This window comes from Primulina tabacum, chromosome 14, assembly GCF_025594145.1.
Source record: "Primulina tabacum isolate GXHZ01 chromosome 14, ASM2559414v2, whole genome shotgun sequence".
Classification (NCBI taxonomy): Eukaryota; Viridiplantae; Streptophyta; class Magnoliopsida; order Lamiales; family Gesneriaceae; genus Primulina; species Primulina tabacum.
In genome coordinates, this window is record NC_134563.1 from 28475396 (window position 1) to 28494106 (window position 18711).

General features: G+C 34.5%; 2 protein-coding genes and 1 long non-coding RNA gene across 3 annotated transcripts; all 3 read left to right on the forward strand.

Annotated features, from left to right (window-relative positions):
- Positions 1-1069: 1069 nt before the first annotated feature.
- On the forward strand, positions 1070-3267 carry LOC142525510 (uncharacterized). The gene is made up of 3 exons (XR_012815082.1): positions 1070-1316; positions 1395-1472; positions 3035-3267. It is a non-coding gene; the product is annotated as an uncharacterized LOC142525510 (long non-coding RNA).
- Positions 3268-6631: 3364 nt separating this feature from the next.
- Positions 6632-9544, forward strand: LOC142523906 (uncharacterized). Its single transcript, XM_075627638.1, has 4 exons — positions 6632-6993; positions 7067-7208; positions 7899-7986; positions 9360-9544. Exons 1-4 carry the CDS (start codon positions 6632-6634, stop codon positions 9410-9412), a joined length of 645 nt encoding a protein of 214 aa, XP_075483753.1. The 3' UTR covers positions 9413-9544.
- Positions 9545-12420: 2876 nt separating this feature from the next.
- Positions 12421-15430, forward strand: LOC142525260 (uncharacterized). The gene is made up of 5 exons (XM_075629491.1): positions 12421-12947; positions 13581-13702; positions 13815-13855; positions 13962-14060; positions 14960-15430. The coding sequence occupies exons 1-5, from the start codon at positions 12485-12487 to the stop codon at positions 15135-15137; spliced, it is 903 nt and encodes a 300-aa protein (XP_075485606.1). The 5' UTR covers positions 12421-12484; the 3' UTR covers positions 15138-15430.
- Positions 15431-18711: the final 3281 nt, after the last annotated feature.

Here is an 18711-nt window from a genome sequence, read left to right on the forward strand (position 1 = left end):
CCAAGTCCTCTCATCTCTCCTAAAATCATGATATGCGGAAAAGTGTGGTCCTCGGGTCTTGCACACATTCAGGCCTGCCTACTCAGAGTTCGCCCCTCCACTCCCCCTCAAAATCATGATCACCTGCATCACACACGTCTAGTGAGTCTAAAGACTCAACACATATGTACGATGATTAAAACCCGGTGGATATAACTAGGGGTGGGCATTTATTCTCGGGTATCGGGTACCCAATCCGACCCGATCGGGTTTGGGTATTTTTAATAAAAATTGGGTTTGTCGGGTACCCGACATTATTGGGTTCGGGTTCGGGTAATTTGACCGATACCCGATCGGGTATCGGGTACCCAAATTTTTTTGTTTTTTTGTTTTTTTACTTTTTTTATGGGTTTGTTAAATGTGAAAAATACATAAGTTTTTTAATTTACTAGCCATAATATGATATAATGACATGATTTTTTGTGAAATGTGAAAAATACATATATTTTTCAAAAACAATTTAAAAAAAATTAAAAAAATCTTTTTTTTTTCGGGTACCCTAAATTCGGGTACCTGACATGATCGGGTTGGTGTCGGGTAGTAAAATTTACTACCCGACTTGTCGTGTACCCGAAATCTCAGGTACCCGAACCCGAAAATCCGACCTGCGCCCACCCCTAGATATAACCCGACGACACTCCGGTCAAAGAGGTAAACTGTACAATTTATTATACGGAAGCATGATGGGCCATTTATTAAAAAAAATCGATTATTTGAACACGATATACAGGTTGGAAACCTTGCGTAGTTGCATGTTTTTAGGATATATGCCTTTAAGAACATGCTCGATATGTAAAACAATTACACGTACTATAATTTGAAGATTAAGGATATCTTTGGCAATTTTAAAAAATTGGGGAGTTAAAATAAAGATTTGAGGAGATGAGGAGTAAAAATGCGGATTTATTGTAAAATTGCCCTTAAAAAATTAAGTTTTAAATAAATTTAAATAAAAGATTGAAAAAAAAAAAGAGTAAATTACATCTCTCTCTTTTTAATAAACACTTCTGGGAGCCCCTGTTTCATCATTTTCTCATTTTTGTGGTCTATGTATAATTCATGCTGGTTGATTAGGGTTAAGCTAGAGCTATTTCAGTAACTTAGGGTTAATTAGTGGGTTGTGTTGATGGCGATGAGATCTGTGATTACACGCAGTGGAGTTCGTGGTTTAATGGAAGGCAGCCGGGGAACATGGGCTCTCGGGCCGCTATTTCAGTGATGGAAAAGGCCGTGTACTCAGTGAGGAAGAACGCGCCCAGGAGACCGTCTACATTCAGGTTATTTTTCTTTTCTTTTCACAGTTCATGTAGCAGACTTTTGAAACGACATTTATGTTGTTGGGTTTTATGTGAAAGAGAATGGAGAGGGAGAGAGCGGAAAAGTTGAAGAGGAAGGCTGAGCTTGAGAAAGCTGAGAAGGAGAAAGCTGGCAAGGTAATTAATCTGTAAAGTTTTGTGAAGGATGCTATGTTCTGATTCTTTTCACAGTTTATATCCCATTTTTTGTGGATAAGGATGATTGTACGGGCGATCGAGATTTTGTGTATTTTATTAAAAATTGTTTGTTTCGTTTCTGAAATATTGTTAATTTCGCCCGCAATGCATCAAGTTCCCAGATAAACTATTCCTGCTTACCTCCTAGCTGCAGATTGATTTGTAGCTGTAATGTGTTCCTGCGACGTGAATTGAAGAGCATATGTGTCTATCACTATGATTTGAGACCATTTAGATTTTTGAAATATAATTTAAGATCAAATTTGCGCTAGGATTTGTTACATGACAATGATTTTTTTTCATTGTGTTGTTGTGTATTGTGACGCTCACAAATCATGGGATGGAAGTGAATCAACGTTATTAGTTTTAGGTTTTTGATTGTTCCTCATCTTGAAACGTTGTGAACATAGCATGGACATCCTTGTGTTAATTTCATTTCTGGCATCGATGCCCCGTAGATTTGTTCTAGATTATCTGCAATGGCCCTTGAAAACAAATTTTAACTTTTTAAATGTGGTATTTCTGCCATTGTTTTTTGTTATTTTTGAAAGATGTTTGTAGACTCTCTATTTTCAGATCCAGTATCATTCATGTGATTACTGATAGAGTCTTTGAGACTAGGTATGATGTGCTCGTTTTCAGGAGTCTTTGAGTCATGGTTTTGATATAGTTTAAGTTGTACTTGTAAAATCGTAAATCTGTAAATTTTGGGTTGGAATTATGAATCTCAAATATCATAAAATTGTGAATCGTAGTTTTAAACCCATGATCACCTCTTGATGTTGAGGTTTGGTGACTTTAAAACATCATTACCTCGTATCTGGCCTTTCAGACCATATATATGCATGTGGAGAGACTAGGAACTAATTAATGATCTCTTGTCCAAACATGGTATTTTTTTGGAGAATATAAAGAGATAACGTCATCACAGGTTGTATAAAAATGAACTCTGATATGTCTATATTGAGCTTTGTGAAACATGATTACTCGGTTAATCAGTGTAAAATATAATCACAAATCATAAATCGAATAGTAAAACCACTCATAAATATGTAACAATCATACCATGAATCAACAATAAAATGAGGCTGTTAGTTATTTGGTGAAAATTCGACAAAATTGGCAATTTTAAAGCTTAGTTCCTGTAGTAGTAGGAGCTGAGGGTTGTTCTCCGAGTAAAATAAGATTGTATAAATGATAAAGAACATTTTACCCACTTGCCAGATAGGGAATTAGATTTATTGACCATATAGCATTAAAAGATACTTTGAAAGGAGAAATGATGCGATGACTTGAGCAAATGCTGTGTAGTAGATCAACGTGTTTCAAGCAGTGATGTTTGTTTTATCTGCATCATGAACATTAGTCAGCCAGAATTACCGATTTGCTTCTTCCGACATGAACCCGATGCGTGTTGATTGCTTAAATTGCTGCCTTGTTGACTTATTTCTAACCTCCATGTTTACAAAGTCAATTTAGTTAGTTTACTCGTCTTTTACCAGAATGCTGAAGAACAGGCTCAAAAAAGCTGAAGTGTGGGTACCCTGCTATGTAAAGACTTGTGATCTTCTGGTTTCTAGCCTATGGAGAAAATAAATGGAGCCTGTCTAGGCGTTGGTTCTTGTACAGAATGATTGTCAATGATTTATAATCTGTATGCTTTTTATTGGGCTTGTTGTTATGTTCAACAGTCGAAGAAAAAATGGGAACTTAAAAGGCCCTCTTTAAATCTGTTTTTCGTGGTCTCTCATTATTTTGCTCACTTTGCCAACATTCCGTCGTCAACTTACTCCCACGTTCTTAATATGATGACACTCTTGAATGTGTCTTTGTGGTCAGAGATGTAATGGAGCTAAGACGATTCATAATTCAGCCGAACTTGGGGTTTTTTTTAAAAAATAATTCAAATTTTAAAATTTATTTCAAAACTAATTTAAAAAAAAAAAAGGTGTTGCAAAAGTAATGCAATCCGTGCTTGGCAGCGTCCGCGCTTACCATGCGCGGACGCCGCTCCATGTGGGAGCATCCGCGCTTAGCGCGGACGGTGCTCAACGTAGGAGGTAGGACGAAGCGCGGACGCTCCCACGTGGAGCTGTAAGCGCGGATGGTGTATTTTGTATTTTTTTTTATATATTTTTTCGATTTTTAATATCCGTTCATTCATTATCATGCCTGACAACTTCACGTGAAAGACGTTCATTAAGTCGATACCTGACAACTTCACGTGAAAGATGAGATTCTGAAAAATCACGTGAAGACCAATAATTCAAATAAGACTCGAAGCTATACAGTCTTCACATTTTATTCTCCTATATAATTGATGAAAAATTCGAGGAATGAGGTATCAACTTTCTCTTAAATTTTTTCTCAATTTTTATTGACAAAATGTCTAACATCAACGTACTATTATATTTTGGTGGTCATGTAATTAGCGATAATGGATCGATTGAATATAGCATTCCATTTGTTAGACCGATACGAGTATTACGATCTACTAATTTGATGGAGTTAGTTGAAGTTGTGCATAAAATGTTAGCAATCGATCCAACGAATTTTTCTCTGAAGATGTCAACAAAGTATTCATGCATGGAGAGAGCATCTTGGCATGAAATTGAAGTCAATCTCGTTGATGACGATGCTTTACAGTTCATAATGCAATGTGACAACATGCATGTTTTGCATCTGTACGTGGAAGCAAATTCAATTGAGCATAATGTTGGATTTGATGATCCTGAATCTTACGTTCCACATGCATCCGATTCAGGTATTTATAACCAACCCGGTACGTCTACATATGGTGGTTTCCAGGAGCAAGAATCTTATGTTCCACTGGTTACTGAAGGACTCGGTAATATGAGTTTCGATGATGTAAGTGGGCCTTGGGATCAATATATAAATGTCTCGTCGGAACAAAATAATGCTCCATATTGGCCGAATCCAACATTAGATACGAGCGCTCGTTGTCCGGATCAGGTCAACAATGATGATATTTGGAGGACTGATTCCGAACCCGATATGTCATACAGCGAGTCTGAAGAAGAAGAAGTGAATGTTGATGATGAAGTGAATACTTTTACAAATCCTGATGAGGGTACATCATCTCGACAACCACCACGTGACACATTACAGAGGCAGACCGTACCATTTCTGTCAAACACTTCTGAGATGCCATCATTTTTCAATAAATATTTTGGTGAAGAGCCTCATGATTATGTCGATGTTCCTTGTGGAGTGCAATCAAGCTATTACAATCCGGATAGAGGTGATAAATCAAAACAAAATAGTCTTCGTGTCATCAATATTACGTATTAACATTTTATAATACCTCATTATTATTCATAAGATCTAGAGAATCCCTTATAATTCTCACAGAATGTGTTGGCGAATGTGTGTAACTAAATCCATATTTCCACCTACAATTATAAAAAAAAAAACAAATACATATCAACAAAATAGACAAAATATATATGATATTACCACCATAAATTTTAAAGATTACCGTGCACCATATGGAGAAACTGGAATGAAAGCATCCGGATCAACGGGAGGTACAACTAATGTTAACATATTTCGATCGGGGTTAACACATTTAATCCTGCTCCATGCCCATACCTATTTATAATAATTAAAAAAATTAAAAAATTTATTCAAAATATTATGTTAAATATTCACATCACATTAATGATACATGCAGGATATATAAAGGTCCAGCCATTGTACTCTTCTCTATACGTGATGCGTTACACAACTCACGGTATAGAAATGCTAAAACTGCACTACCCCAACTATAAGACTTCACGTTATCAATATCTCGTAGCAGTTGCAAAAATATAAGTCTAGCTGACCCTCCTTGGTAGTCAGGGAACATTATTCCTCCAATAATCATTAACGCAACACAACGAGTAAATTTCACAACATCTACTTCTGAAGTTTCATCATTAACAAGGTTATATATACAATGATCGTGTAGTGCAGTCATAGATAGATGACCACCTTTCAAATAATTTGAAGCTGGCAAAAATCCCAACATATCCAAACATATGTGTTGCCATTCCTCAACTTTATGTGACACATCTACTCCAGTTACTGCTTCACCATCAATTGGTAGACCCCAAATTATTGAAACATCTTGTAATGTCACTGTTGTTTCACCACATGTAAAATGAAACGTATGTGTCTCGCGTCGCCAACGTTCAACAAGCGCAGTAATCAAATGATTATCAAGAACTTGAGAGCCACATTCTAAAACTCCATAAAAACCCATATGATTTAAATATGCGAGTACACGTCTGTGTAAATAATTATCAGTATACAACTTCCAAATCAAATGGTCTGACCTCTTCACTTTGACAATATCATCAACTGTTAACGAAGACACGCTTGATGACATATGTGTCGCTTGTAAATAGAGAACACTGGGATCTTCTGGATTTCGATTATCTGCCATTCTGAACTATGCTCTAAATCTTCTCAACTTTGTCAAAAAAATTTCGGTGAGGAATTGAGAAACCGATGAACGAGAGAATGAGAGAGTAAAGATAAGAGGAGGAAAGAATAGGAGGGAAGGAACGAAGAAGGAATCCGGGTAAGATAAGGATTGGATGAATGGAGTAGGGACACGTAGGCGCGGTAGGATAAGGATTTGATGAATGGAGGGACACGTGGCGCTCCACGTGGGAGCGTCCGCGCTTACCAAGCGCGGACGCTGCTCCCCGTGGGAGCGTCCGCGCTGCTCCACGTCGGCAGCGTCCGCGCTTACCAAGCGCGGATTGCATTACTTTTGTAAATCTTTTTTTTTCAAATTAGTTTTGAAATAAATTTTAAAATTTGAATTATTTTTAAAAAAAACCCGCCGAACTTGAGTTTTGTTTAACGAATATATTTATCACTCTGATCTTAAACGAATTTAATAAATATAAGTTATAAATTTAAATATTCATTAAATTTATTAAAAACTAATTTATCCATATAAAAAAATATTATTCTTATTAAAATTTGTAATTTTTATTCAAATAATAAATTTAATAAATTTTTTTATATCTACTTGTATTAAAGTGTGCATCCTCTCAAAATGGTCAGTTTTCTTCCGGTTCCAGGTTATGCCCCTACAGGTGTCTCCTCCAAAACATCATCGCATATTGCCAAAACCACGTGCGATACGCTCTTTTTTCCACCTCACCCTTGAGCTTCCGGTTGCAATAGCTGTCTGCATCTCTTCAATTCCCTCCTCCTCCTTTTTCCTCTTGCCTTGGCTTTTGTCTTTCCCCCATTTCAGAGAGCAGCGTCGACAAAACGCCCCGCTTGTCACGTTGTTTGCGTCCTCTTTTCTCCAGCTCTTCGGTGTCGTCTTTGCTGCGCTTCTTCTCTACTTCTACAGATCGGTAGGCTTCTTACGTCTCTTTGGTCTGCTCTCTTCTCCTCCTGTCTTGTGCGCCTGTGTTTCAGAGCTGCTTCTTCTTCGGTTGGCCAGCTTCTTTGTCCTCCTTCCGCATCGTTTATTTTGCTCTCTTTGACATACTTCTTTTGCCCCTCAGCTTGCCTTGGTTTTCGTCTCCTCCGCCTTGCCGCGAGAGGCGCCCAACAAAAAGATTCGTTCGGTGCGTTGTCGGTGTCCCGCCTCTTCTTTCGGTTTCTCAATTCTGCATCTGCTGCGTGCCTTCCCTCTTCTTCCCGTTGGTAAGCTTCTACTGTGCCCACTATGTTCCCACGTTTTCCTCAGTTTACCCTAAACTTTTGTGTTTGCTCCTCCTTTGCTCTTGTTCGACATGTCTGCCTAACACAGCCACCTTGGTTTCGGTTTGCTTGCTTCCTTGTTCTTTCTTCCCTTAATTTTCTTTTTAATAAAATGCTTATTTAAATTTTATGAAATAGTCGGCTGCTTTTTGCATATTCAATTTTTTTACTTAGTGGAGTTACACAACTTAATATATAAACGTAAGAGTATAATTGTTATTTTTAAGACTCGATGCACCACCCAATATAACGTAACAAAACCGTTAACGTGTGGTCCGAAATAAGAAAGCAAAGTGCAAAACCCTCAACAAACTAATCCAGCAACGGCTACTGCACAAAACAAAGGTTTACTATTTGTCGATGACATTAAGATATGTTTTGGTTGTCCGAGAGACAACTGGGTTGTGCATACACTTTGTCTGATTAGTGTTGCATATTTATTTGTATATGTACCCTATGTGCTGACAACCACAAAATTAAATTGCTTCGAAAGGAAAATGTTCCAAATCCAAAACTCCCACTAACTAATTTTTTTTTACGTTTGTTGTCTCAAATTTTAAACGGGCTCATCTCACTGGATATTGATTTTTATTTTGTTGCATGTCTATATCGTTTCCATCTTCGTCCGCATAGGGCTCCACTATATCAGCATGTACGTGTTGCAGCTGCACCGCATATATTGCTAAAAAATGTGTAACGCTTCGGCTCGCTAACCATACAGGTCCGTCTGTTTATTACAACTTCTTTAATACTTGTTATTTTGTAACTCCATGTTTCGTTCAGCTTCAACCTAAGCTTAGCAACACTAGACTATTAAAATTTGTTTCGTTTTACCATGTGCTACACTTTATAGTTTTGTACATGAGTAATTTAGGCATGTCTATGTCGGCTTGTTTTGCCATACAGTTTCTTGTTTAGCCATTGTAAATATCCAACAGCTCAACTTGTTTCCTCGTAGCAATGTGCTTTATTTTGTATCTTTGGTCCTGAGTAAACTTATCCATGTTTAGGTTTTACTATTTTCTTGTTGTTTCATCACTCGGTTCGGTGCTAATGCCCTGTAAAATTAACGAACATATCTCGGAAATCAATACGACCACAAAGCTTCATAAAAGGAAGAATGCTTGTTTACAAGAATTGTGTATAAGTTACATGTCCAGGCTCTGCGGAAAGTGGAATGAATCAAAAAAATTGGTTTGTATATATAAAATGCATCTACTACTTACCTTATAACAAACACAACCTCACAGAATTTAGTGGAAATAACATGTCTTCTCTTGGTTAGCTGACTGAATCATTTTTTTTTTTTAAACTTTAACTGACGTAAGGCCTCATAAGTTCAATTGTTGTCTGATTATATTACCTGGAGATATTATGGATATTTAAGCTAGGTTAGCCAGAATAACACTAGGGATGCTAGATCAGTTGTTGATAAACTAAAAAAAGCTCATAGATTCTTAAAAATTTTATGGATAACTTAGGAAAAGTAAATGAACTAGGATGGAAATAGTAAATTTTTTAATGTTGTGGGTTACGTTATAGTAATACGATATTTAAAAAATTTGGAATATATACTTAAACAAACAAGAAGTGCTCATGTTAAAATTCATTTAGTGTTACGAATCATTAAGTTCATCTCATTCAAACTCTAAGCGCTTTTAATGTCTCTCTCACCTATATTTAGGAGTCAAACAAATAAATTAAACCCAGTGTTATAGTTTGTCTCATTTTAAATTACGAATGTTGATCTACCAACAGAAGATGTCTCGCTATTTTTCCGCAGAATTACTGGGCTGCCAAAACAACCGACATTTTCTTTTCAAATGTGGTCAATAATATTTAGTAGATTGTGTATTGGATCCACAAGTCTTGACAATCATATGCTCAGCTGCAAGCATTAATTTCTGCTTATTAATTAGAATAAAAGAGCTAAATGTTGTGAATTGTTTTTTTTAATTATTATTTTTTTGTTTGTCTTGCAATGAATTAAGGTTATATGATTCTCTTTACAATTGCTTAAATTCCTATATTTGGTGACACATCATACACTACACGTTAGCTTGTTTTTATATGGTATTTGGCTTTTTTCCTCAGGTTCGAATCAACAGTTAGCTACAAGGGTTCAACTATGCTTTTGGAAAACATAATGTAATTTTGTGTGAATTATGATGCGGTTACGTTACTTTACAAAATATTGTGTGATATGCCTACATTTTTGTCGTTTTGAGAAAAAATTAAAGATGCTCTGCTAATTAAAGCTATAATAATGGTACTTTAAATATGAAATTAAAACGTTTAGCACTTACATCTATTGCACGCAAACATGTCCAACTTTGGTGCATGTAATCTTCACAACAACTTTTGTTTCTAATTCCTCTTACCACATACATACTTATATGATTAATTATCTAACGTTTATCATACTTGTTATGGTATAAATTTTCATTAGCCATCATTTGCTAACTACAAATTCAGTATATGAATCAAATTCAATGGAAAACAATCCTTATTATACATGTGTTTGATGTGAACACTATCAATATAACTATCTATTTCAGAAAGATGTGAACGAACTAATAGTAAGATTTTACTCCAGCCCAATATGGGACATCATCTTGCGAATCATGCCTAACATGAAATCAAAACTATTGCTCCTACTAAACTATACAATAAACATTGAGGCAATCTTAAAAACCAACGAACTCCATCAAAACAACAATGTACATTAAATGAAAAATAAAATTTTTATCTTACGCCATCGAAAATGTTTAGTTGTTGTACATGTGCGTAAATTAATTATAAACTTTAGATTAATACGAGCTCCAAACAATTTTTATTTATATATTTTAATTCTTTTATTTGGCCATCATTGTTATCTTTTATTCAGGCTGTCTTATGAATTAATACTAACTCTCATGTTTATATGTCATAAAAAAACCATAGGTTACAAAATTCATAAATCCGTCAACTAAATTCTAAAAAAAAAAAGGTTAAACATATTGAAATCATGTCTACATTAACATTTTTTCAAATTTCTTTGATCACCCTAAAATTTTTTGGGCTCTTATCGATTGTTTACTAGCTCATTATTACAACTTATATTTAAGTTAAAGTTACCACATTCATATATTCATTAGGGTCAACAACATCATTAAATATAGCACCCTTACAACTAATGTCAAAATACGGATACTCTATTTTCGAATTTATAATAACTTATTTATGGAGTAGATCTCTCATTATATTTTAAGATAAAGCAATACATTATATTCAATTTACAACTTGTTATTAAATTTCTTCTACTTGAACCTCAATTCAATCTTTTTCCTAACTATTTTCACTTTTATAAATTCTTTTTTTCATATTTATCACTTTGTTAAACTGAGTATCAACTTGAAATATTAATCATTTGAGTACGGATATAGGAAGAACATAAAAACAATACTATGTTCATGATAGTTATAGCTTTTAAATTTATATTATTAAATAAGACCTACACAAATATAAACACATGATTATTTACTCTGAAAAAAACTATAAATATTCAAATGTTATACTAGTAAATCTAGATAGGACACCTCAAGAATTGAGGTATCCATACCTAGCTTTTCATAAAGGGTAAAATCAATAAATCAATATCAAATATTATTATTTTTATTTAAGAGCTAATTCATTACCCTACCAAGAACTATGTTCATTAACTGACAATCGAATGTTATAAAGTTTGAGTTTGATCCTGTTAATTTTAACGGGCATTTATTTAATCGATTTTTTTTTCAAAATGATTTTCGAATAGCTAACAACTGGTTTGATTCATTTACATCTTTATTTGTGGTGGTGTTAAGAGTAGGTATGTAAACAAATCGAATTGAGTCTAATACGATAAAAATTTTTAAGTTTTGCATTTTGTTCAAAATAGATATATTCGAGCTCGAGCTCGATTTGAAGTTCGAATTTTATTAAATTTTCGGTTCAAGTTCAATTCGAATCAAAACTCGGATTCGAGTTCAGTTTGAAAAATTCAAATATGTTTATGATCGAAAATAAATATTTGACATGGTGTTGAAACTTATTTATTTTAAAGATATTTTTATATGACAAAAACTTGTGTGAGACGATCTCACGAGTCGTATTTTGTGATAAGATCTCTTATTGGGTCATCCATGAAAAAGTATTACTTTTTTATGCTAAGAGTATTATTTTTTATTGTGAATATTGATAGGATTGACTCATGTCATAAATAAATATTCGTGAGACCATCTCACAAAAGATATATTCTTTTTATATTACATGATAAAATTGGAATCATTTTTTTTCACGAGTCTATACTGACAAGAGTAGCATGGCACAAAGCAACAATTTTTCTGACACGTATGTAGGCCATTTAACCCACACTTGTGTGCCACATTGATCCACCGGCAACCCATTTGCAGTATAGAGTCTGTTCTATTTCAATATTAATATTAAAGTTGGGTACGTTACCAAATACTTTTCCCATTTAAACACACTGTGAAATTCGCTTTAATTGAGAGCGTGACAAGATATCCATTTTCTGATACTCACGAAGGCAAGTGATACGTGTGTGTACTGAGCGATGATTCATGATAATTTATTTAACGTAAGTTTTTTTATGATACGATCTCACGAATTTTTATTTGTGAGATGGGTCAACTCTATCGATGTTCACAATAAAAAGTAATACTTGTAGCATAAAAATTAATATTTTTTCATGAACGATCCAAATAAGATATCCGTCTCACAAAATACGACTCGCGAAACCGTATCACACAAGTTTTTGTCATTTATTTATAAATTATGATTGAATGAATGATTATAATTTATCAACTCAAGACACGTATAATATGTTGAGTGGATAAAGACATTACTCATGTGGATAACACGAACAAAATCCCATTTTCTCCTATGTACGAGCAAAATAAAATCGTTTAAGTCTCATTTGCAACTTTTTTTATATATAAAATTTTGAAGGGGTCATGTTTTATAGAAGACTTGCTTGTTTCATAAATTAAGCAATTAACAACTTAATATTTTATGGGGTATTTTTTTAAAAAATAATGTATTTGAATAATTTAATTTAATTAATAATATTACAAGTAAAAGGAATATTCGAATAGGCAGATTGGTGTTTAAAGCAAAAAAGCAATCGCCGTCGTCAAAATACACACACAATCAGTCACACACAACAATTCCAGCAAGTAATGCTCAGTGAACTCTGCGTACGCCCCAGGCATTGGCAGCTGACGTCACTCTCCTTATCATACGCCCACGGCTCGGCGTATGATAGGACTCCTGCGCAGCCGTTTCCCGATCGGATAGACCACTCGATCAACACCCACCCCCACCGCTGTGGCGCCTCTTCGGTATGGCATGCGATCATCCCATCTGTATGGAGGCAGAGGAGGCGGAGAACGGCGGCATTCGATGGGTACGAGAACGAGGCTCTGAGGAGGTGCGAGGGGTCGTGGAACGTCGCGTGGGACGCTAGGCCTGCGAGGTGGCTCCACCATCCAGACTTGGTCTGGCTCATTTTCGGTGTCTGCACCGGCTTAGCCACGCCCCTGCCAGATTCGACCGCAGATTCAGATTCAATCGCTGACTTCGACGATGGTGTAGTGGTTTCTGATACACCTGAATGCGGGCGTTCTAATTACAGGGTCACAGGTGAAATTGTACTTGTCTCAACTTTTAATGGTAAATTGTTTTCAAAGGTTTTATAAGTAGATGTGATGTGACGTTAATGTTTTGTATTGCACAATATACTTTTCTATCGATTGTGGAAATGACGATTTGTAAAGAGCTGCTGTGGTATTGGTAGCGTGGGGTAGTATTTATGCTCTGATTGGTTTAAGGCTCCCAAGGAATAATTATGGTTTGAGTGCCAATCAATGTCCATATATGCTTCACATTGGAATTGTTTGATTACAGCAGTGTCTGATTTAAAAAGGTGGTTTCGAAGCTATAAAAAGTAGTAGTTTTTTCGTAATCGCACCTCATAGACTATTCTTTTAGATGAATTCTCGTATCAGTTCAGTGATGTTGATGATGCAGTTAGTGTCCATGCTAGAGTAAGATTTACGGACACCAAACTTCCATTGTTGGCAGACGGAAGTAGCAGCTTCTGACAATTTTACATGTACCGCATATAATCCTTCTGCTAGGGTTTAAGCTCAAGAAGCACTTCCAGTATTAGATTGTAATGATCATTCCTTTAAGATGATTCTCAAGTCGTGTTTATGTCCTAATCATTAGTATGGACATTTGATTGATAAAAGAAAAATTTATGAAAATGTGTAGGAGTGGTGGCTGATGGGAGGTGTTTGTTTAGAGCAATTGCACACATGTCATGCTTGATAGATGGAGAAAATATTCCTGATGAAAATCGTCAAACGGAGCTTGCTGATGAATTAAGAGCACAAGTACTGAATCTATCTTTTCCAATTTTTCATAATTCCTTTTTTAAAAAAATTGAAATTACTCGCTTCTTGGTGCAATTATTTTCTTAATCCAGAATTATATGAGAATTTACAGGTTGTTGAAGAGCTGTTAAAGAGAAGAAAAGAAGTGCAGTGGTGATTTTTATGTTTTATTCACATTTACATTTGTTTATTCACATTTGCATTGACAAATTTGGTTTAGTAGATACATGTTTGTTTATTAGCATTATTACTGGTACAGGTTCATCGAAGAAGATTTTGATGTGTATGTAAAAAGAATTCAGCAGCCTTATGTGTGGGGTGGAGAACCCGAGTTGCTCATGTCTTCACATGTGCTTAGGTAGTTGAAAGAAATCTTAGTTCTAATTTGTTTTTTGTTCTGCTAGTTTTTGTTTCAGAAACTTCTCAATGAATTATATTTATTCGTTTGTTGTGCCTTTTGGGCATGAGTGCCTTTTGGGCATGAGTGCATTTATTTCAAGCAAATCAGGGCAACATTAGAGTTTTAACCTCTCGTGACTGAATGTTTTCTGTGTATAAAGCATTGCGATTTTTTGGGATTTCCCCTCGCCTTGTTCCGTACTTGAATGCAGCAAGTTGGTACGTTTCCCTTGTAAAATTTTATGGTGGGATTATATTCATATATAATCAAGATTCAAGAGGAGATATGCATTATAATCCTGGTTCTAAATAGCTTTGCAGCCTTGATATTTTAGGGAACGAAAAAGTTTTCTTCACAAAATACTAAAAGGTTCATAAATGGATATCTATTTCATTTTGAGTTTCATTTCCAATTTGATTTACTTGGCCTTTTAAATGTGTGAATTCGAGTGCAGTAGAATGTGTGTGACATGTTCATACTCAATTGTGATACGTTTTTCACATGTCATGGCATATTAAGTGAAATCTGTCATAACAATTATTGATTATTTATGATGACTTTATATGTTAACTCTAGTGATCAAGAGGGCAAGACACGCTAAGGCTTGAGGATGCCTTGCCCCTCGGTCAGTCGCACGGTATATGTCTTAATATTTGAAAACTTAAATGTATAGTAAACATATGAAAGTTCGATGAAATATAAAATATATTATCATGTAGAGATGAGACCATGAACAGCATGCTTCAAGCGTTTAAGCTATCCTTCCAACTTACTTGCCTTGTCTGCTTTTAACTATGCATTCCCCACGCCTCTAGGTTGATTTGCTGTTATAATCAGTCAAACTTTTCGGATTACAGGAAGCCCATTTCAGTCTTCATGGCAGAGAAAAGCACCGGTGACTTGATCAAAATTGCAGATTACGGTGAACAATATAAGAAAGATGAAGAAAATCCCATTAATGTTTTGTTTCATGGCTATGGTCATTATGATATATTGGAGGCCTTATCTGTTTCAAGACCAAAAGAGGAGGCGTAGCACAGCCGTGCTAGGTACGTAAGCTTATTATTTTTTTCTTTGTATTTGAGTTCCCGGGTATTATTATTCTATGAATATGCTGGTGTAGTAGTTGCAGATCATTTGCTGAGATTACGTTAGATGAAGCAATAGGCTAGTTCAAATTTTTGGTAGAGTTTATTGCGATCAAATTGTAGTTTTCTTAAATAAGGCGCTGTTGTGAAGTACCGTACTTGTTAGTTAATGAGTTGGAGACTTGGAGCTGTATTGTTTCAGTCATTCTGTTGATTCAACCTACAATGATATTTGGATGAGATGAATGGTAAGATGCTGAGTACTTTTCTGAAAAATATAAAATGTTTTTGGAGTTCATTGTTTTATTTGTTAAATCAGCTCTCTTTTTTTCTGAAACGAGCTTATAAAATGTTACAAATGATGATAAAAAGTTAAATCGGTTCCTATAAAATTAGAAATTTTTAGATAATGAAAATACGCGCAGGACGGTATGAAATAATTTCCTACTTGATTTGCAGGACTGAGAAAGTTGTAATGCTTACAAGTAATTTGTAACTGTGAATTTACAAGGAGATGTGTCCAAACTGGTTCTTTGAAATTTTATAAGCGAAGACATAATCGCTGTCAATTTTGATTCCAGCTATGTCTTTTATAACCTGATAAATAAATACTGTCACTTTGTGCTGCCCGATAACATTCATCACCACTGCCCTTTTAGCCCACGAATCTTTAAGAAAATCAAAACTTCCGTCTTTTGTACCCTAACATAAATGACACAAGTATAGATTACGGTCGAAAGCTGATGTGGAGAAACTCCGATGGAAATGTTGATTTGTGGTCAGGTTGTGGTAACCCAATTTGTTGTTCCTCGACGCACAATGAATCTGTCATGGATCCGAGTTTGGAGGTAGTTTATTTGTGGCGTAAACAGTATAATCACTCGGTGAAAACACAAATACGGGCTTCCCTGAAGGAAAAGGTTGGGAGATGGCTTGTCAACACAAAGACAAAAAATAAGAGAGCTTTGGCTAAAGAGTTTCCCATTGTGTATTGGAAAATTAATTCTGGTAAATAATTGGAGATGCGGGTTGTCATTGAATCATTTTTATAGAGTTGGAATTCAGTCAAAGGTTATGACAATCCGAAAGTAAATATGTGTTATATATAAAAAAAAAAAAAAAAAGTGATATGCAACGGGATGTAACTAAAGTATCTATCAAAAAAACAGTTAGGCAAGTACTCATGACACCAGACCTAGCCGTGCGCAGGGCTGACTCCGACGCAAACCGATACCAACTCATGGTCAACGGGCTGGGTTAAGCGGGTCAATGGGTTTGACTTGGAATGGTGACGGGAACCGTCCAAAGGCGGTCTGGCAAGTTGACTGATTAAAAATTTATTTGCCCAACTTTCCCTTATATATACTCGTCATCTCTTTCAGTTTTTTCACACAATTTTCTCTCAATATCTAGTTTTCAATTTCTTTCTTGATTATCAAAATATCATGTTTTGATTATTGATTTATTGACAATTGTTGATGTGTTTTCATAATTACTTAAATTTCATATTTATACAAATCGTCGGAGCCAGATCAAATCGTAGGGGTGGCAAAGGAAAGAGAAAGGGCATCATGCAACCCCAGTTCGAGTATCGCGATTTTCCTTCATTCAATGTCAACGACTATGATCTTTATTTTTCTCGTGATGAATATAAAAAACGAGAACAAGAGACTCAATAAACACATCATCATCAAAGTCATAAAAGTATGAGCAATCCGACAGTATCTAAAAGTAAAACTCGAGCGGTGCTTTGCCTGACATCTGATATGTTCACCAAACATTTCGAAAAGGTGACGCTTCCATCCGGTGATTTGCAAATCAAATGCAAATATTGTTAAAAAAAAGTTATAAATTTCAACAAGAAGGTGATTATGGAACTTTAACGCGACGTATCGAGAAAAATAATTTGATGAAAATTGTTATTGATAGTTCTCAAACTCAAATTTTGATATTCCCTTCTCAATTGGGTAACAAATCTCAACTTTTAAAAAATTTCGAAATTAAATTTATTTACTAAATTCTGTGTGGTTAAACAACTTTCTTTTAGTTTTATTGATAAATCATTTTTTGAAAATTGGTTTTCTACAAATACAAATCATTTTATCAGACATATCACATGAAATACATTCAAACACATACTTAAAAAATTAACTCTTGAACAAAAATATTAATTAAAGAATTTCCTAGTTTAAATAATAACTTTTTTTTGTGTTCGAATATTTGAAGTGATCATTGACAATATTGTTCATATGTGGCTATTACATTTCATTGGATTGATAGTTCTTGAAACATTAAAAAAATATTGATTGCATATTGTTTTAATGAATCACATACAACTCAAAATATTTCTCAACTTATATTTATTATTTTACAAAAATATATTCTCACTTCTTAAGTTTTTCAATTTCTTTTGATAATGTTAGTACAAATACTTCTAGTGTCAGTAAGATTATTTAAATATTTAAATGACCACTAGGTAGTAAATTTTTTAATATTAGGTGCACACGTCATATTTTAAATTTGTATGTTCCAGATGAACTAAAAATTTAGAATCATATATTCGACCAATTAGGAGCGTAATTCATCTATGGACTTGTCCCAAAGTTATGAAATAATGATACAAATTTAACAAAATAAATGGTATGAATCTCAAACGGTTTGCACAAGACGTTCCAACTCATTGAAATTCAATAAATAAATTGTTATTATCGTCTTTTGAATATAAATATTTATTATATATATTTTTCATCAACATGTCAAGCTCGTGATATTTACTTGTTTTTGAATCAATGGAACATATGCATTAATATTTATGAAATTTTAATAAAATTTAACGATGTTAATGAACAATTATCCGGTATTTGTTATCCTACTTTTAATTTAGTTCTAACATATTGTTGCTACATTGCATGTATTTTTAATGAACATATTACATATAGTGATGCTTTAGTTCAATGTATGTATTTATGTCATGAAAGAAAAATGGAAAAAATATTTTTATGTACTTTTATTTTAGTTGCTAGATTTAAATTTGACGGTTTATAAAAAATGTTAACATTATTTAGGCTCGCTCTAGTACGGAAACGATTTCATCTATCATCCTTCCAAGAGATAATGCCTCTATACTCATAGGCAATGTACAACTGCTAACAACTCCTTCAGTCTGGAACTTGAGAATTATACTTTTGATTTTAGTGATGCAAGTTGAGGTAACTTCATATATTTTGCGATGGTGGTTTCAAAAAAATAAATATTTCAAAATTTTTCTATAATGACAAAAAAAATTCTAGCTTGCCAGGTTTGAACGGCTGCAATGGAAAAAACTTTTAGTATCGAAGAAAATACAATGGATGAAAGATGTTCTAGCTTAAGGCCGAAAAATTTGGAAGCCCAGTGTGTGTTCAATGATTGGTCAAAAGCCGCAAGCCAAGCAAAACATATTAAAAATGATAAAGAAGACCAAGAAGAAACTGAGGGAACATCCGGAACGACAGGAGGAAATCCAAGTGATTGAGCAAGAT